Source organism: Oncorhynchus mykiss, chromosome 8, assembly GCF_057628025.1.
Source record: "Oncorhynchus mykiss isolate SJ-2025 chromosome 8, ASM5762802v1, whole genome shotgun sequence".
Taxonomy (NCBI): Eukaryota; Metazoa; Chordata; class Actinopteri; order Salmoniformes; family Salmonidae; genus Oncorhynchus; species Oncorhynchus mykiss.
The window spans coordinates 30,692,107-30,712,835 of NC_143029.1; the positions used below are offsets into that span (position 1 = coordinate 30,692,107).

The 20,729-nt window shown below is 44.0% G+C and overlaps 1 protein-coding gene and 1 pseudogene across 2 annotated transcripts; both read left to right on the forward strand.

The window, feature by feature from the left end:
- Window positions 1-340: 340 nt before the first annotated feature.
- Window positions 341-6,682, forward strand: LOC110529765 (potassium channel, subfamily K, member 13). The gene is made up of 4 exons (XM_021612277.3): window positions 341-1,486; window positions 3,270-3,817; window positions 4,158-4,385; window positions 4,713-6,682. Exons 1-4 carry the CDS (start codon window positions 1,150-1,152, stop codon window positions 4,866-4,868), a joined length of 1,269 nt encoding a protein of 422 aa, XP_021467952.2. The 5' UTR covers window positions 341-1,149; the 3' UTR covers window positions 4,869-6,682.
- Window positions 6,683-14,523: 7,841 nt separating this feature from the next.
- LOC110529766 (26S proteasome regulatory subunit 4-like) lies at window positions 14,524-19,695 on the forward strand (annotated as a pseudogene). Its single transcript, XR_016482755.1, has 6 exons — window positions 14,524-14,625; window positions 15,007-15,103; window positions 15,496-15,686; window positions 16,681-16,832; window positions 17,271-17,471; window positions 18,063-19,695. The product of XR_016482755.1 is annotated as a 26S proteasome regulatory subunit 4-like (transcript).
- The last annotated feature ends 1,034 nt before the right edge of the window (window positions 19,696-20,729 follow it).

Genomic DNA, 20,729 nt, shown 5'->3' on the forward strand with positions numbered 1-20,729 from the left:
CAAATGTTGGAATCATGCTTAGCATTGATGCAGGCTGATCAAGTCACATGGTGACCATACAGTATCTTGATTCACTTGATAGTCTAAGAATGTTTCCATTTGGTTGTTGTATCTAAAGTAATTACTCAGGAATGTGTTTGTAATACATATGTAATCTTTCTTGACTTTATCACTTTGTAAATTCACAGTTGCTCATGTTTGTTTAGTTGAAGTTAAAGCTGAAGTCTATAGCTTGATGTTGATTACATTTTGCTTTCATGCATAGGCCTAAAGGATATAACTCGTAATATTTCCCCTGCTTCAATCCTGTTCCACTTGGTCTCGACCAGAACAGAGGAGTAGGTGTGTGTGGGTGAGTTTGTGACTGAGGCGTGTTCAGAGTGTGTAGCCCAGTCGATGCCCTCGGCGTCCCTTGATGTGGAGGTCAGTTAGACGCGCACTGTTGCAGACAGACAAAAACATATTGCAGTTGACTATAACAGCCTTGGGTTTATACAGAGTACACCATTTGAAGACCAATTCTATTCAATGTGAGCTATTCGAAAGCACCTTCTTCTTAACGCGCTCTGTGAGGGGCGTATTTTGAGACGAAGGGAGGTTGCGCATTGAACACAGCGTCGTAAACTATTTCGCTATCCAGCCCCAGTCAAAGGTTTGTGGGTTTTATTTTTTCGTTTGCACACCCGCTCAAATCCACTTTTCAACTGTGCGCCTTTTTGGTTAACACAATTTTAACTCTAACAGACAGGTGAACATGGGTTTATTTATTTTGGACAAGCGCGGAAAGGTGAAGGATAACGCCATATGTCTATTGTAACGGATAATAATAACGGACATTTGGACTTGATGGCCAAAGAGCCTTGACAACTGTTGATGGTTACGGTTGTGTTTGTTCTTCGATGAATTTTCACAATGACAGGTGACCAGCTGTTGAATCTCCGAGGAAAACTCTCCTCATTTTCTCTCTGGCTATCTCTGCTCTCTATCCCCGCAGCCTCCGACTCTATTTCACCAGAGTTTCTATCCTGAACCTGTTTGTTATTTTACACGATAAACATTACGATGGATAATGAGGAATGTGTCATTTGTTACATAATAAAACGATGCGGCGAGTTCCCAGCACCTGTTGAACAGTGACAAGCCTACATTATGGCCTGCCGGAGCGGCTGCTGTTGTGGCTTCGGTCCCTTCAACGAGGATAACGCCAGGTTCCTAATGTTAGCGGTGTTTATAATCCTCTACCTCCTCTGCGGTGCCGCTGTCTTTTCAGCACTGGAACAGCCGATGGAAGCAGAGGCGAAGGACCGCTGGACGCAGCGTTTTGAACAGTTTAGCCAAAAGAATAATCTGAGCAAGAAGGAGCTGGACAACTTCTTGAGGAACTACGAGGAGGCGAACTTGGCCGGGATTCGCGTGGACACTATCAGACCTCGGTGGGATTTTACCGGCGCGTTCTACTTCGTGGGGACTGTGGTCTCGACCATAGGTGATATTTTATGTAGTTTATAGATTCTCTCATTATCACATATGACACATCATATCCAACACCATGAATCAAAGCTGAAAGCAGTAGATAATATATTTTATATTTAACTTACTTGGGACAAAATTGCTGTTCATATTTTTTGGCACTCCAAAACTTGTCGTTTTTAGGTGTAATTTTAAAAGGAAATTAGGCTATAGGATTTATTTTCAATAATTCCACAACTAGAACAATCACAGCCAACTAAAGGATGCTTCAATATGCATGCCTATCAAGTTTTAATTAGTCTTATTGTGTGTCATGTAATTGGTTTCAATATGAAACCCTGTTAAATTAGTGCCGCCTGGAGTGCCAATTACTAGGAAACTCCAGCAACTCTCTGTCTCTCCCTCTGTGTCTGAATGATATGAGACTGTGTTGGCAAACAAAAGCCTGGTGAAGAGGGGATGTTTATGGCTCACAAGCCAATCTTATCTCTGATCTTTTGTAGCTAAGCCACACAGCTAAAAGCCTTAATGCCTCTAGATTACTTTATTACATGTCAAGAAAGAAAATAAATGGATTTGGAGGAACTTAGCTAATGCATTTGTATTCAGTACAGATATACTAAATACATACTTCTTGTACTTAGATAAGGGGACAAAAGGAAGCCCTACTTTTTTTCTTTGGTGGGGGGGGGGGGGGGGCAGCCAGTGAATGGAAGTAAATGGAGAGATCCCGTTTCACCTCTGACTGCTCATTGTTAAATGCAGTGTGAAATGGAACATGGTCATCATGGAACAGAGAGAGCATGTAGTCAAGGGCTGGAATGGATGGACTCATCATGAGATTCATCACAGCTGGGCTCACACTGTCCATCAGATAAGAGCTGTGTGTGTGTGTGTGTGTGTGTGTGTGTGTGTGTGTGTGTGTGTGTGTGTGTGTGTGTGTGTGTGTGTGTGTGTGTGTGAGTGAGATTCTGTGGGGCCTCCATTGGTCTGAAAGTAGGCATTCCTAGTGTAGTATAATGGGGTGGGGCGAGAATGAGAAAAGACGTGATAAAGGATGGTAAAGAGGGAGGAGGAGAGAGGGAAGTAAGAAAGGTATAGAGGAAGAGAAGTAAAAAGGGAGGGTTAAGTGTGTGAGAGAGAAGTCAATTAGAGAGAATTATGAAGGGAGAGCGATGAGGGGATGTCTAGAAAGAGAGAAGGCGAAGAATCAAGAATAATATTATTCTTGTCACCATTAGCAACCCTGTAGGGGAGTGAGTGAGTGGCTGAGGAGGCATTGTGCATGTGACTGAATGGTGCTTCACTCCACTCAGGGCAGAGGGAGGGAGGGTGCGCTTGTTAACAACCAATTAACCGTTAGCATTGACCAAACTGAGCTTACTTACTGTAGAGATGCTAAAACGCGCACACAATCCAAAAGCCAGAGCAAGGCTGTCGTGTTTGTGTGTTTGTGTGCGTGCTTGACACTTCTATTTGGGGCCTGTCTTGTGTGAGCGTTGCTTCAACTTATGTGCTTTTCCACCTGTCTGGGAAAGCTGACAGTGTACATTATTCTCAGGCTGACTGATTTAGGATTGTGAATAAACAGGATTTGAAATAAAACAAAAAATCATACTGCATTGTTCAGTGTGATTCAGTATTGAATTGTCACACTGTTGTTTTCTAATGGTAATGATTCTACTATCTGTCCAATCATGGTGTAATTAGTAATAAATTCAAGCAAAAACATAATTATTAGTTTTGACCTGTACTGTTTTCTTTATAATAACATATCCCTCCATCTTCATGTTCCCCAGGGTTTGGAATGACGACGCCAGCGACCATCAGTGGTAAGATCTTCCTCATCTTCTACGGCCTGATCGGCTGTGCCTCGACCATCTTGTTCTTCAACCTCTTCCTAGAGCGCGTCATCACCGTCATCGCCTTCGTCCTCAAGTCCTGCCACGAGCGTCGCCACCTTCGCAAGGCCGTGCTTCCGCAAAATGGCCGCCGACGCCTCTCCGAGGGCAGCGGAAGAGGCGGCAGGGGAGAGGGGCTGGCTGGGTGGAAGCCCTCGGTGTACTGTGTGATGTTGATCCTGGGCGCCGCCGCCATCTTGGTATCCTGCTGTGCCTCGGCCATGTACTCTGCTGTAGAAGGCTGGGGCTACCTGGATTCTCTGTACTACTGCTTCGTAGCGTTCAGCACCATTGGGTTTGGGGACATGGTGAGCAGCCAGATGTTTGCGTACGACGAGGGGAATGAGAGCCAGACAGCGTACCGGGTGGGTAACTTCCTGTTTATTCTGACAGGAGTTTGCTGTATCTACTCCCTGTTCAACGTCATCTCCATCGTCATCAAACAGGTATATGCTCATAATACTTCAGCTCTTATTGCCTTTGGTTTAACCGGGTAAGTCATTGAGGAAAAAAAACTCTTTGACAATAATGACCTGATAATGGCCTGCATCATCATCAACCCGGTGGGATTGTTGTTATTGTTACTGTATTCATCTTGCTCATTTTATTAAGTAAAGTAGTGACTTTGGGTGTTTTGAAAAGCACTTGTGAATCAAAGTTATTATTGTAGCCATTCATTTTGGAATCGTAAAAAAAAAAATTGTATTCAGAAAAATGTCATGTAAGCTTAGTCTCTAAGACTTTTATTATAGCATCGCCATTGATCATTTCTGTTGGGACTTTGAGGTGCTGAACTGGCTGCTGAGAAGGCTGGAGGTGCCATGTCGCTGCCCAGGGAGGGGGCGCCACCAACCGCACCCCAGACACCCCCGCAGGAACGTGGTAGTGCCCGGACACCTAAGGGCCAGGCGGGACCTGTCCATCGAGACGGACGCGGTGAACGACAGCGAGGCGGACGGACGGAGGATGTCTGGAGAGATGATCTCCATGAAAGACTTCTTGGCTGCCAATAAGGTGAGGAGAAGACATGAACATGTATGTGTCCACTACTTACAGTTTACGGCTGTTCCCAGATCAGACTTTGTGCAGATGTGAAATACTTGAGGCGTGTTCACATATGCCTATCGGATCCAGATCCTGCAGTGTTTGGTACCCTGATCCTTTATATTCGGCCAGTTAATTGCATAAGTGAAGTGCAAACAAATCGTGGTTCCTGCCTGTGTGGTCGTTCCAGGAAACGTTGATGCTGTATCATTAGATTTATTTTTACTGCTATATTGCTGTACCCAGCGCTTGTTCTACATTTATTTGGTCATGAATTAGTTTCTCTCCATTCATCAGGTGAACCTGGCCATCATGCAGAAGCAGCTGTCAGAGATGGCTAATGGTCACCCTCGCCAGTCAAGCTCCAGCTCCCGCCACAATGGCTTCTCCGGAGGGGTGGGCGCCCTGGGCATCATGAACAACCGCCTGGCAGAGACCAGCGTGGACAGATAGGCCTACACCTACGTATACATATAAGTCAGACTGATTGACTGGCCAGAGAGACAGTCACAAGAAATCAGGACTTCCTCTAAAAATACATTGGTTTTAATTGAACAAATAGAGAAATGTACAATACCCAACTCAATTCCAGGAGAATAATTGACCCCATGGACTAAAGCCTGGCCAGACCACATCAGTTCAGAATATGTCACGTACACCCCGCACATCCAATCAAGCTGCGAAGGGAAAGGAAGTGCATTGGCATTCAGTGTGCAGGAAGTTTGCCGTTTCATAACTGTAGGGACAATGAAATACAATACGTCTGCCCTACTTAATCAAGCTGTCCATCGCAGGAGAATAATTGACCTGAAGTACCAACCTATACCGCAACGAGGTTCCACTGTAAGAGAACTCTGCCTGCCGCCACCCATTCTTCTCTGATGCATGCTGGTTCATCAGGCAGTGTCTATGTGCGTGCGTACATGAGTGTGTTGGTGTGCACGTGTCTCCTTCACCCACATCTGGATCACAACCAACTGTAGCTACTGCTGGAATCTGGTGGTTAGTTACTGAGGCAGTTTCCATGGTGACACTACAGAATACAGAAAGCTACCCAAAGAAATTGTAGCTGAGTGGTTTCATACTACCCTATGGTATTCTTCATATCACTAGTGAATAACAGCTAGCCAACAAACTGCTCATCACCACGACTACAAACACCCTATACTGTCATCTTGATCAAGAAGACCCACCGCTCGCCTGCTTTTCAGAGAAAACACCTAGAGGGGAAGTAGCCTTCTGAGAAAAATACTGAATTTCCACTATGTGTAAGAAACCGCAACCGATCTATAAGGGGAGACAGCCTTATGAAAAGGCAGGCAAGACTTTTAGAGACAGGGTTTCTGTTTGCCACATTCAGCTGTCTAAATATCATGCTTCTGTCTGAGTGGTTATGGCTACAGACTTGTTATGTTCATCAGCTGTAATGGGTTTTCTATTGCACTGCCGCCTCTAACTTGTTATCTGTTATGTTTGAGACATAGTGCAATGGACAATAACACCCAGCACAGCACTGCGCCATTACAAACTAATGGATATCTATTTATTCTATCCAAAATGAAAACATTGAAAACATGAAATCTTCCTTGACATACCCTCTGCCTTGTTATTACTGGCTTCAATAGATTACACCTGTCTCTCTCAGTCTTTTCAACCTCACCTCATCTCCCAATCATTCTTCCTTAACCAATTACCAACTCTGAGAATATTCCACTTTTCCAAGTTTAAATCTCTTTCTTGCCTCCTCAAGAGACAAGTACTCAACCTGTACACAACAACCCGGTACTCAACCTAGTCATCCACTATCCCCAGGTCCTTTTAGCTATTCAAACTCTATGAGACTCCTTTCCAAGCCCACCACCATCTGCTATGCATTGCGTTGTCCAACCCTCAACTGCTAAGGGGCGCTTTTATACTTTCTGACTTGCCCCTCCGTAATTAGGGCACAGGGAAACACTGATGGAAACTTAGGTTCCTACTCTGTAATATTCATACTAATGACGATAATTGCAATTGCAATGTAACAAAGTAAAGCTGGTTTCCTAGCTAACCTTGTAATTTTGCTTTACCAAAGCAATGCTATTATGGCCCATCCACTAAATTACCATCTATTTAGTTGTATGAGTCATGCTATTGTATGACAAATGAATTGCTCATATTTTATTTTTCTGTGACAAATGTACCTTATGAGGGGAGACTTGTAGGTCAACGAGGCCTTATCTTTTTTTGTAAAAAAAATAAATTAAATGCGTAAGTGAACAAGCAAATGTATTTATGGCTCATGTTTTGATGAAGTAGTACAAGGATTTAACATTAGCTTCCAATTTGTGTAGCTTGATATTAGAGATCTGACAGATTTTTTTTATACAGAAAATAAGATTTGGTGTAGTTTTTATATTTTCGAAACACATTGGCTGTATAAAACCCTCATTAAAACCCCTCAGCCAGGCGCATCTCCCGGCCAGCAAACAAATTACTACAGCTACAATACCTCTTTCACCAACTGGCCTGGACCCTTTGTCGACACGGAGCCCGCCGTTTCACCAGGACTGGTCTGCCGATGTAACTCCATCCGTTGTGCCCTCAACCGGCCTTTGCCGGACGTCAGAGCAGACGCTTCTACTAGCCCCGGTCTGCTAACTTTGAATGCTGTGTCTCCCGCTTGCTAGCGTAGCAACGACTACCCAGTGGCTTCCCTGTTTCATCTATTGCTGTTCACTGGACCCTATGATCACTTGGCTACATAGCTGATGCCTGCTGGACTGTTCATTGATCACGGTACTCCATATTTTTTGTTTATCTGTCGGCCCCAGCCTCGAACTCAGGCCCTGTGGGTAGTTAACTGACCCTCTCTGCCCATTCATCGCCATTTTACCTGTTGTTGTTGTCTTAGCTGATTCGCTGTTGTTGTCTTACCCGTTATTGTCTTAGCTACCTCTCCCAATCAGCACCTGTGATTGCTTCATGCCTCGCTTTATGTCTCTCTCAAATGTTAATATGCCTTGTATACTGTTGTTTAGGATAGTTATCATTGTTTTAGTTTACTGCGGAGCCTCCTTTGTCCCACCTCCCACACATAACTGCGTCCAGAGATGCAACCTCTCTTATCGTCACTCACTGCCTGGGTTTACCTCCACTGTACCTGCACCCTACCATACCCCTGTCTGTACATTATGCCCTGAACCTATCCAACCACTCCCAGAAATCTGCTCCTTTTGTTCTCTGTCCCCAACGCACTAGACGACCAGTTTTGATAGCCTTTAGCCGTACCCTCATCCTACTCCTCCTCTGTTCCTCGGGTGATGAGGAGGTTAACCCAGGCCATGTGTGTCCCCAGGAACTCTCATTTGTTGACTTCTGTACCCGAAAAAGCCTTGGTTTCATGCATGTTAACATCAGAAGCCTCCTCCCTAAGTTAGTTTTACTCACTGCTTTAGCACATTCCGCCAACCCTGATGTCCTTGCCATGTCTGAATCCTGGCTTAAGAAGGCCACCAAACATTCTGAGATTTCCATCCCCAACTACAACATTTTCCGTCAAGATAGAACTGCCAAAGAGGGAGGAGTTGCAATCTACTGCATATATAGCCTGCAAAGTTCTGTAATTCTTTCCAGGTCAATGCCCAAACAGTTCGAGCTTCTAATTTAAAAAATGAATCTCTCCAGAATTAAGTCTCTAACTGTTGCCAGCTGTTATAGACCCCCTCAGCTCTCAGCTGTGCCTTGGACACAACATTTGAATTGATTGCCCCCCATCTATCTTCAGAGTTTGTTCTGTTAGGTGACCTAAACTGGGATATGCTTAACACCCCGGCAATCCTACAATCTAAGCTATATGCCCTCAATCTCACACAAATTATTAAGGAACACACTGCCTCATCGCCTGCATCTGCTGTGGGTCCGCGGTCAAACCACCACCCCTCATCACTGTCAAAAGCTCCCTAAAACACTTCTGCGAGCAGGCCTTTCTAATCGACCTGGCCCGGGTATCCTGGAAGGCTATTGACCTTATCCCGTCAGTCGAGGATACCTGGTCGTTCTTTAAAAGTAATTTCCTCACCATCTTAAATAAGCATGCCCCTTTCAAAACATTTAGAACTAAGAACAGTTATAGCCCTTGGTTCACTACAGCACAAAAACACCCTGTGGCGGACTGCACTAGCATCGAATAGTCCCTGCGATATTCAACTTTTCAAGGAAGTCAGGAACCAATACACGCAGTCAGTCAGGAAAGCAAAGGCTAGCTTTTTCAAACAGAAATTTGCATCCTGTAGCTCTAACGGCAAAAAGTTTTGGGACACTGTAAAGTCCATGGAGAATAAGTGCACTTCCTCCCAGCTGCCAAGTGCACTGAGGCTAGGTAACTGTCACCACTGATTAATCCACGATAATCAAGAATTTCAACAAGCATTTCTCTACGGCTACCTATGCTTTCCTCCTGGCTACCCCAACCCCGGCCAACAGCTCCGCACCCACACAGCAACTTCCCAAGCCTCCCCAGCTTCTCCTTCACCAAACATCCAGATAGCAGACATTCTGAAAGACCCGTACAAATCAGCTGGGCTAGACAATCTGGACCCTCTCTTTCTAAAATGTTGCAACCCCTATTACCAGTCTGCTCAACCTCTCTTTCGTATCGTCCGAGATCCCTAAAGATAGGAAAGCTGCCGTGGTCATCCCCCTCTTCAAAGGGGGTGACACTCTAGACCCAAACTGTTACAGACCTATATCCATCATGCCCTGCCTTTCTAAAGTCTTCGAAAGCCAAGTCAATAAACAGATCACTGACCATTTCGAATCCCACCGTACCTTCTCCGCTGTGCAATCCGGTTTCCGAGCTGGTCACGGGTGCACCTCAGCCACACTCAAGGCACTAAACGATATCATAACCGCCATCAATAAAATACAGTACTGTGCAGCCATCTTCATCGACCTGGCCAAGGCTTTCAACTCTGTCAATCACCACATTCTTATCTGCAGACTCAACAGCCTTGGTTTCTCAAATGACTGCCTCGCCTGGTTCACCATCTACTTCTCAGACAGAGTTCAGTGTGTCAAATCGGAGGGCCTGTTGTCCGGACCTCTGGCAGTCTCTATGGGGGTGCCACAGGGTTCAATTCTCAGGCCAACTCTTTTCTCTGTATATATCAACGATGTCGCTCTTACTGCAGGTGATTCCCTGATCCACTTCTACGCAGACGATACCATTCTGTATACCTCTGGCCCTTCTTTGGACACTGTGTTAACAAACCTATAAACAAGCTTCAATGCCATACAACACTCCTTCCGTGGCCTCCAACTGCTCTTAAACGCTAGTAAAACTAAATGCATGCTTTTCAACCATTCGCTGCCCGCACCCGCCTGCCCAACTAGCCTCACTAGTCACGAGTTAGAAAATGTGGACAACTACAAATACGTAGGTGTCTAGCTAGACTGTAAACTCTCCTTCCAGACTCATATTAAACATCTCCAATCGAAATTTAAATCTAGCACCGGCTTCCTATTACGCAACAAATTCTCCTTCACTCACGCCGCCAAACATACCCTTGTAAAAATGACTATCCTACCGATCCTCGACTTCGGTGATGTCATCTACAAAATAGCCTCCAACACTCTACTCTGCAAACTGGATGAAGTCTATCACAGTGCCAAGCCCCATACACCACCCATCACTGCGACCTGTATGCTCTCGTCGGCTGGCACTCGCTACATATTCATCGCCAGACCCGTTGGCTCCAGGCAATCTATAAGTTTTTGCTAGGTAAAGCTCCAGTTTATCTCAGCTCACTGGTGACAATAACAACACCCACCCGTAGCACGTGTTCCAGCAGCTTTATCTCACTGGTCATCCCCAAAGACAACACCTGCTTTGGCCGCCTTTCCTTCCAATTCTCTGCTGCCAATGACTGGAACGAATTGCAAAAATCGCTGAAGCTGGAGACTTCTATTTCCCTCACTAACTTTAAACATCAGCTATCTGAGCAGCTAACCGATCGCTGCAGCTGTACATAGCCCATCTGAAAACAGCCCATCCAATCTACCTACCTCATCCCCATATTGTTTTTATTTACTTTTCTACTCTTTTGCACACCAGTATTTCTACTTGCACATCATCATCTGCACATCTATCACTCCGGTGTTAATTTGCTAAATTGTAATTACTTGCTACTAACCATATCATATGTTTATAGGAGAAGAAGAAGTATGAGCCTCCCATCCTCACCAGAGTTGGGAAGAGGGCGAAAAAAAGCAAGGGACCTAATGCGGCTAGCAAGCTACTTTTGGGTAACGCTGTTATGTCACCTCACTTAGGACAAAGAATCTCTCTTTAAAACGGACCCATCGGCTCAATATCTAGTATCTGTCTCTGCATCATTCCTAACTCTCTAGCTATGTCATTTCTCACTCACTCGCTTGTCAAGAAAAACTATATTGATAACGTATTGTATCCCTCTACAGTCACCCCTCACACCCACTGCAGGCTGAAGCTGCTGAAGCAGGAGATGATCAAAGACTACCTGCTGATGGAGGAGTTTATCAGGAACCAGGAGTAGATGAAACCCCTGGAAGAGAAACAGGAAGTACTGAACATGGAGATATATAATACTATATTACATTTAAACCCCAGGAGGAGAAACAGGCGGTACTGAGTAGACCATCGAGATACAGCTAACTGACAAAATAAAGGAAACGCTTGAGTAAATGAGGGATGCAAAGTGTATTGAAAGCAAGTGCTTCCACAGATATTTGGTTCCTGAGTTAATTCAGCAATTAACATCCCATCATGCTTAGGATCATGTATACAAATGCTGGGCAGGACATTTTTTTGGGCTACCCTGGCAATGGGTGACAATGCCCCCATCCACAGGGCACGAGTGGTCACTGAATAGTTTGATGAGCATGAAAATGATGTAAGCCATATGCCATGGCATATGCCATTATGTTGGTTTTTCCTTTATTTTGGCAGTTACGTGTGTGTATGTGTATGTATATATATTTCTGCTCCGTACTACTCAACTACTAGGTACTGACATATCTCTGCTTCGTACTACACAAACAAAAGGTACTGACATATACTGAACAAAAATATAAACAAAGCATGCAGCAATTTCCAAGATTTTACTGAGTTACATTTCATACTGTCTGAAGAAATCATGAATGGCACGACAATGGGCCTCAGGATCTCGTCACAGTATCTAAAATGCAATTGTGTTGTCCGTGGCTTATGCCTGCCCATACCATAACCCCACTGCCACCATGGGACACTCTGTTCACAACGTTGACATCGCAAACCGCTCGCCCACACGACGCCATACATGTGATCTGCGGTTGTGAGGCCGGTTGGACGTACTGCCAAATTCTCTAAAACAACGTTGGAGGCAGGCAATGGTAGAGAACACTCAATTCTCTGGCAACAGCTCTGGTGGTCAGTATGCCAATTACACGCTCCCTCAGAACTTCTGTTGTGTGACAGAACTGCACATTTTAGAGTGGCCTTTTATTGTCCCCAGCACAAGGTGCACCTGTATAATGATCATGCTGTTTATTCATCTTCTTGACATGCCACACCTGTCAGGTGGATGGATTATATTAGCAAGGGAGAAATGCTCACTAACAGGGACATTTGAGAGAAATACGTTTTTTTGCAAATGGAACGTGTTGCCAATCTTTTATGTCAGCTGATGAAACATGGGACCAACATTGTACGTGTTGCGTTGATATTTTTCCTCAGTGTATATCTGCTCTGTAGTACTCAACCACAAGGTATGAACATACGCTGAGTGTACTGAACATTAAGGACACTTGCTCAGCTGACCAGCTGAATCCAGGTGAAAGCTAGGGTCCCTTATTGATGTCACTTGTTAAATCCACTTCAATCAGTGTAGATGAAGGGGAGGATGCAGGTTATAGAATGATTTTTAAGCCTTGAGACAATTGAGACATGGATTGTGTATGTGTGCCATTCAGAGGGGGAATGGACAAGAGAAAGGATTGAAGTGCCTTTGAATGGGGTATGGTAGTAAGTGCCAGGCGCACCGGTTTGTATGAAGAACTGCAACGCTGCTGGATTTTTCATGCTCAACAGTTTCCCATGTGTATCATTAATGGTCCACCACCCAAAGGACATCCAGCTAACTTGGCACAACTGTGGGAAGCATTGGAGTCAAAGTGGGCCAGTTTCCCTGTGGAACGCTTTCGACATCTTGTAGAGTTCATGCCACCGAATAATTGAGGCTGTTCTGAGGGCAAGGAGGAGGGGGGGGGGGGGGGGCGCAAGTCAATATTAGGAAGGTGTTTTATCTGATCAGTACTACTCAACCACAAGGTACTGACATATCTGCTCTGTCCTACTAGTGCTGAGCGATTAGTGCTTTTTGAGGTTGGTTCATTCATTTTTTACATTATATGCATTATGTGGGTTGGATGCTGTAACAACACAGAATAAAACAATGAATACAAGTCCCATGATGGCAGTGACATTACTGCTTTTCACTCATTAACCATTTATTCACATTACTTTAAAAATATATATATATATATATATATATATCAGTTGCTGTGTATGTTGCATTTGTTTTTATTTGATGACTGTATTATTTCATTCCAAGTCATCTATTCTTCATAGTGCTGGTGCCTATAATGTCTGACAAAATCACTATTTTAGTAGTTCTTTAAAGTAAATAAGGCATACTTTTTTTTATGACTGCTGAATGCTAACTATCGACCACTTAGAGCATGTATTTTCAAGTAGAGATACCTTGGGAAGCAACTGCTCTCTATCCCTCTTGTCTTCTTTCTCTGTCCCACACTAACCTAACATAGCGGGCTTCAAAGAAACACACAGGCCGGACTAGTAGGCGTGCGATACATTATGGTTGTTGTCATTTACCAAGTTTTCTGCGCTAAACTATGTCGAATATTGGCCTGTTGGTAACTCCTTACTACATCGCACAGTTCGGGCTTGATCTGATTTATCTCTAGAGAAACTGCACATTGTGCGCATTAAGCTCCCAGAAAAAAAAGGAACGAAATGGAATTCAAATAATTGAGCCGACTTCGGTCAATTAGTTAAAAATATATATATTTAAAAAATAACTGAAATGTTGGTTAATCGCTCAGAACTATGTACTACTCAACCCCAAGGTACTGACATATAGCTGTTACGTACTACTCAACCGCAAGGTACTGAAATATATACACGTAACTGCCAAAATAAAGGAAACACCAACATAGTGTCTTAATAGGGCGTTGGGCCGCCACGACCCAGAACAGCTTCAATGCATCTTGGCATAGATTCTACAAGTGTCTGGAACTCTATCGGAGGGATCTTACACCATTCTTCCACGAGAAATTACATAATTTGGTGTTTTGTTGATGGTGGTAGAAAACACTATCTCAGGCGCTACTCCATAATCTCCCATAAGTGTTCAATTGGGTTGAGATCTGGTGACTGAGACACACACACCCTTTAAACCCACGAGGCTCCTTTGAGGCCCCCTTTCAAAGTCACTGAGATCTCTTCTAGCCATTGTAGACAAAATAATGGGCAACTGGGCATTTTTATACATGACCCTCAGCATGATGGGATGTTAATTTCTTAATTAACTAAGGAACCACACCTGTGTGGAAGCATCTGCTTTCAATATATTTGTATCCTTCATTTACTCAAGTGTTTCCTTTTATTTTGACAGTTACCTTTATGTGCTCTATACTACTCAACCACAAGCTACACAATACATATTTTATAGGGCATTTTGCACTACTGAGCCGAGTCAAACCGAGCTGTACTGGGCTGGCGTGGTTATGCATCCAGCATAGTTGCTTGAAACGTACTGAAAAGGACAATGTGGAAAAAAACATCTGAATCGGCATAGTTTGGTTCGGTGGCCACAATAGTGTGAAAAGGGTATAGGTTTTAAGCACTAACTGTGGATACGAGCGTCTGCTAAATGACAACAATGTGTCCAAGGCAAATTTCATTAGTTTGGTGGGAAAAGTATTTATTATTATGTTTGGGTTGAGTAGTGAGTGACGTTGACTGACTCTGTCCCTATTCTCTGATCCGTGTCTGTCCTCTAGGTCCATGCCGTGATTGGTGTCCTGATGGATGACACTGATCCCCCTGGTCACGGTGAGGAAGGTGGAGAAGGCCCCTCAGGAGACCTGCGCTGACATAGGAGGACAGGACAGCCAGATCCAGGAGATCAAGGTACAAGAAGAGGACTCCACTAAACGTCATACCTTGTAACTGCTTAGTGAGTATTTTAAGCATTTTATCCGAAATGAGATGAGTACCACGTTATGTACCTAGCCTATACTAGACTCTCTGGACACTCTGGACAGCCTGTTTGTTAGGATACCGGTATCGTGATTCCAGATTTTCCTTGGCAAAAAAGAAAACACGGAAGCATACAGAACTCTATGGTCCTTTTTTAAAAACCTACTTTATGTCAAATATTGTGTGCTATAGCTTGCAAAATAAACAAACGTGACTCTGGGGGACAACGTACGGCTGTTTTCTTTCCAACATTAGGACTGTTTTCCTGAAATAATTCAGTCTGCTTCCGACTGTGACGCTGTTGTTCTGTAGGAGTCCGTGGAGCTGCCTCTCACCCACCCTGAGTACTATGAGGAGATGGGCATCAAGCCCTCTAAAGGAGTCATCCTCTACGGAGCACCTGGCACTGGTGAGCTAGATGGACATGAACTAAACCATAAATACATAATAACAAATATCAAAACAATGTACATAATCCCTGAGACATGCTTAGCGCCGAGCAGTGTGGACAGGGAAACATACATTGAAATCATATTATAATATACATGTATATCATAATATATGTCATTTAACGGACTTACAGTCATGCATACATTTTACGCTTGGGTGGTCCCGGGAGTCGAACCGACTATCCTGGTTTTGTATGCCCCATGCTCTACCAACTGAGCTAAAGAGGACCATATTACTTAATACGGGTGCGGTTCGTGCAAGGTTGTCTGTCTGTGTGTGCGTGCATACCTGTGCCTGTTTGTGCATCTCTGCTAATATGTTTGTGTGCCTGTGCCTCTCTCTGTGTGTTAGGTAAGATCCTGCTGGCCAAGGCGGTGGCCAACCAGACATCAGCTACATTTCTGCGTGTGGTTGGCTCAGAGCTGATCCAGAAGTACCAGGGAGACAGGCCCAAGCTGGTCCGAGAGCTGTTCAGGGTGGGCCGAGGAACACGCACCATCTATCGTCTTTATCGACGAGATAGACGCCATCGGCAGTAAACTGTACTTACTACAACCACGTTCTTAAAATATGCCACTTAAAGGCCCAATGCAGAAGTTGTTATTTTTAATTTCTGTTTAACAATGAAGTACCTTACTGTAATAGTCCCCCCCCCCCCCCCCCCCCCCCCCCCAAAAAAAAAATAGCTATTTCTCAAGCAAGAATTTTGCTAGGACTGTCTGGGAGTGGTCTGAGTGTGGAGGGGAAAACTGAAAATAAGCTATTATTGGCAGAGAGGTTTGGAACTCTTTCTTATTGGTCTATTAACTAATTTACTGCCTGGTCACTGAAACTCCACCCATTTAAACCTGCTGATTAGAAGGTCCTTGTGTAGATAGTTGCTGGTTGAAAATACAATCAGGAAATTACACTTTTAAAGTGTTTTATCAGCTGTTGTGTACAATATGATACGAAACAGGAAAATCTGAATTTGGACTGCACTATGCAGAAATCACTCTGCCATTTCCTGGTTGCTAAAATTCTAGTAGTTCACCTAATTTCAGTTTGTGACAAAACAAGCAAGTATAGTGTAGATGGTCATTATACCATCTAAATATATTTCCCATAACCAAACATATTGTAATTTCAGCTGTTTAAAACTGGTGTATAAAACTGAAATTAAAAGACGCAAAAACAAAAACTTAAGATTGGGAAGCATAAAAATAGCGCACATAGAACAGATCTACCGCTTCATAGACTTACTTTCACTGAAAATTACAGATCTATAACACACGTTTCTATGTGAATTTGGTCAGGCCGCCCCAAGGGTTACATATTGCAGCTTTAAATGATAGGAATAGGCATAGCAAGGTTGATTAATAGCTCCACCTTGCCCTCTGATAGGTTTCGAGAAAGTTGAACCATTTTGCTTATACCAACCAAATCCTCTTAGATATTGACAATTACTGGATCTGACTTGTTGATTTGGGAATGTGCCAACTACTGTTTCTCTTCCCTTTAGGTGTGACTAAACGTTGTTTTTCTCTCCATGTGTAGATATGAGTCTGACTCTGGAGGAGAGAGGGAGATCCAGAGGACCATGTTGGAGCTGCTCAACCAGCTGGACGGTTTTGACTCCAAAGGAGATGTCAAGGTGATCATGGCTCCCGACAGGATAGAGACCCTAGACCCTGCATTCATCAGACCTGGTAAGACGCTCTCTCTCTCATGAGTATCTGAAAGTTGGAGCCTATTTTTGTATCGTGTATCATATTAAAATCGACCGGTAGAGCGGGACTCTTAGACAGGGATAAAACGACCTCAGTTGAAGTGTATATTGAGGATCGAGATTCTCCTATAAAATGAATGCAGATTAATTTCCTCCTTCTGAGCTCCATCTGTGGAACTGACCTCTTGACCTTGAGCGAACAACGGATGGAGCTCTCAGAGCACTTTACAAGACTCCGATCAAAGGAAACAACATTCACTGAAGCCATTTGAGCAAGGCGTCTTTCTTTTCTTCCCACAGTGTTGAGTCAATGTCAATAAGTATTCTGTTCTAGAATCAGAATGAGTAGAACCGAACGGCCATTCCCTCGCTTTGATATTCCATGTCCCTCACTCCCTTCCCTATGTTTTTTTTCCAGGTCGTACTGACAGAAAGATAGAGTTCCCTCTGCCTGATGAGAAGACCAAGAGGAGGATCTTCAACATCCACGCCAGCAGGATGACTGTAGCCGACGACGTCCCCCTGGACGATCTGATCCTGGCCAAGGATGACCTGTCAGTTGCTGACATCAAGATATGGATGTCCAGGGTTTCCTCTACCACAGTGGTCCTCAACCTGGGTACCTGGTCTATCTGCATGGTCATTGGGAAGACTCATAAGAGCATAGGCCATGGCGATACAGTTACCCAAAAAAGTGTTTTAAAAAACACTGCATTACCACTACTAAGGTGGGGTAGTCCCCCTATCTAGCACTGTTGCCCCTTGCCTGCCAAAAAAGAGTTGGCCTCCATGGGTTTCAACTGCTTTCGGTGTGTGGCTTTAGGAATGTTTGCAGCCACTCTAGGGAAAACATGATTCTCAAACTGCCTCGAGCTAAACCAGATTTAGTATATTTGACTTGACTGTGCTGCCCTCTAGCGGCAGTTCTTTTAAGGTAAATGCTGAAAGGATTCTCCTACTTCCCAGCAATGCTGGGGCTTTTTTGGCTACTTTCAGAATGCCTCCCTCCTTCCTTGAAGTCATGGATCTGAGAGAGTTAAGTCTAGGATCAGGTCTTCCGTGTCCATATATTCTTATTCATTATGACATAAAATACAAAACTGATGCTAGATCAGTACTCCTACTCCCAAGACTATTTGTGAATACAGGCCCTGATATTTTGAGGCTGACCTGAGTTGACCTTTCTCCTCTCTTTCTCCCCCTCCTCCAGGCGATCTGCACCGAGGAAGGACTCATGGCCCTGAGAGAGCGCAGAATGAAGGTCACCGACGAAGACTTCAAGAAGTCCTCTTTGGACTTCAGGAGGGTACGCCGGAGGGTACGCTGGAGGGCCTGTACCGCTAACCCCGGACCTCGGACGTTTAACCCCTGACCTGTACCCTGTCCGCGGTGTGAGAGAGCTTTGACGTATTTCGTTGCATGTTACGTTTGGCTTCCTTTCCAGTTGTCTACTTTAACTTCATGAACTCTTGACGATAAATACAAGAATTTGAATGGGAGAGAAGTGTTGTTATTCCTCGTTCCATGTATGATTACTCTCATTTCCCTCCGTGCTCCGTTTAGTACAGGTAGTGTCACGTAGTCAGTTGTCCTAAAGTTTGGTCTTCCTTTGGAGAAGCCTGCGAATCTAGGCTAGAGTACAAGTAGTGTTCAATAGCATACAGTCTGCATCATACCCACGTCTGGGTTCCATAACTGGTTCATCAGCCCCAGTAACAATCTTTCTATGTTTATTTTGCGGTAAATGAATCCCGTTTTATTTATTCCGCTCAATCACCATCTTCCAGTAGTATTCAGACTTCAGACAGCACTGTACATACTGTTTATACAGATGCCCTGTTTCTTCATAGTCACACTTAAGGGATATCACTCTATTCCTCTTGGTTGCAGAGGTCTGTCTAATTCCCAAGACAGAATAACGGAACAAAGGAGGAGGATGCAACCATTGTCCTGATGCTGAAACTATTGTATCTCTCCTTACTATCTCGCTCCCCTCTTTCTCTTTGCTTAAAAGAAGACCTCCATTAATAACAGGAATGTTCCAGTATCTCCCGCACACGACGTCGTTTAGGAGCCACCCCAGAAACAGTCACCCGGACACACATCTAAATAGTCCCTCACATCACTTCTCTCTGTTTTAATAGGAAGTGTAGTATATCGCTTTGATGTGAAAAAAGACATGTTATACACGTGCGTGCACACACTGGAACAAATCAGCTCCTCCGAATCCTTCTGGGAAGCAACTAATTTCCAATCCCCATTTCAGTGATTCTCCCCTATGTTCACCCCTTTTCCAGTACACTGAGTTTAAGAGCACAAATTAATCTGCTTTTTGTGTGCCGTTGCGCAGCTGCAGTTCATTTGACACGTGAGACGCAGAGACGCAGCATCGATTTAATTCCTCTTGATGTGGGGCCATGTATAACTTTGTATTCAGCAGAACGCTCGCTAGCCCATACAGTTTCCTTTTGGGATTGAGTGAAAATGCCGCACGCAGCCCTGATCACTCTCCATGTCATCCCCCTTATTAACTCTGTCACGCAGTTCAACTGCAACGCAGCGCACATTGCAGCACATTCAGCAAACCCTAAGAAAACTTGAAATCAAGCGTGGCGTATAGTAGGGCCAGAGAGACAGGATAGGAAGGAGGGGAGAGGAAGGAGGGGCGAATTGTAATGAGCCATTTGGCCTGCCAAGGGTAATATCTGTTGAGGATGTCTGAGCCACACCATGCATGCCGGTATTAGAGACTGTTGGTAGTTATAACTACTGGGTATTACTGTGTAATAAAACATATGTAATGTGGGACTGTCATATAATAATAAAGGCTAACCTTGTTTCCATGTTCTGGTACATATGTATTCTAATTTTACCATTGAACTGAGATTTGATTGACAGGCCCACTGTTGACCTTTCAGTGATGTCTCAGTCAACTGAGGAGGCAAAGATCCTGGACATATCTGGACTCCTCTTCATTGTCATTGACTTCTAATGTGTTGAGGGTGACTTTAACAACCTCCGTTGCAGGCAGAGACTTCTTAAAGACTTCATAGATTATTCAAATACTTGAATGTTCTGACAGACAGAAACTGATTGGGTTTGCAACTGGATTTCTCTGTGGCCAGAGGGAGAAGCATTATCCTCATTCACCACTAAGTGGCGCCAACAGTGCGTGTTTTTATAATAATCGCACTGACAAAATAAACTGGACGTGAGAATAGGCCATTCACAGTTATTGGACAACGAATATCGCATAACATCGGATATTTGTTTTCATCAATCGAACCCAATCATTTACCCAATTAAATAACTACTGTAACCTATGCTAAATCCTGAAATCGCTCTCCTTGAAAACATTTTTATATTTAGCCTTATGAACTCCTTATCAAAGCAACACATACAACATACTGTTGTGAAGGCAAAACTGTTCAAATCAAATTTAGAGAGCAGTGTTGCAGCTTTAGCCCAATTACATGTGTTTACACCACCGCAACCATGCTCCACTCTTAAATTTCGCGTGCATTTAGAAATACTTTCTAGTGGGTTGCATATCATCCAATGAAAATACTTGCACCTCCCAGCATCGAGTCTCAGCAGCATGTCAGACCGATAGATCCTCTCTTCTGTCACAAAATACTAACATTTCCAAAGCTTTCAGTAAACCATAATTACATACCCATGTAGAACAAAATCTACAGGATTAAAATGTGCCGTTTGGACAAGCGACGGCCCGAAATCGCATTTGTTTTAACTTTGTTATATTTATGGGATATCCATCAAGCACTACTGCCTGGTGCAATGCAGATCCGACCTAGCCAATAATTGTGGCCCATACATAGTGTGTAATATTGCGGGTCTGCTCAAACCAATCAGAGGC

Coding starts and splice junctions, on each gene's coding strand:
- LOC110529765 (XM_021612277.3), top strand. CDS start 1,150: ATGGCCTGCCGGAGCGGCTGCTGTTGTGGCTTCGGTCCCTTCAACGAG. Junction 1,487..3,269: donor GACTGTGGTCTCGACCATAG/GTGATATTTTAT, acceptor CATGTTCCCCAG/GGTTTGGAATGACGACGCCA. Junction 3,818..4,157: donor TCTCCATCGTCATCAAACAG/GTATATGCTCAT, acceptor TGGGACTTTGAG/GTGCTGAACTGGCTGCTGAG.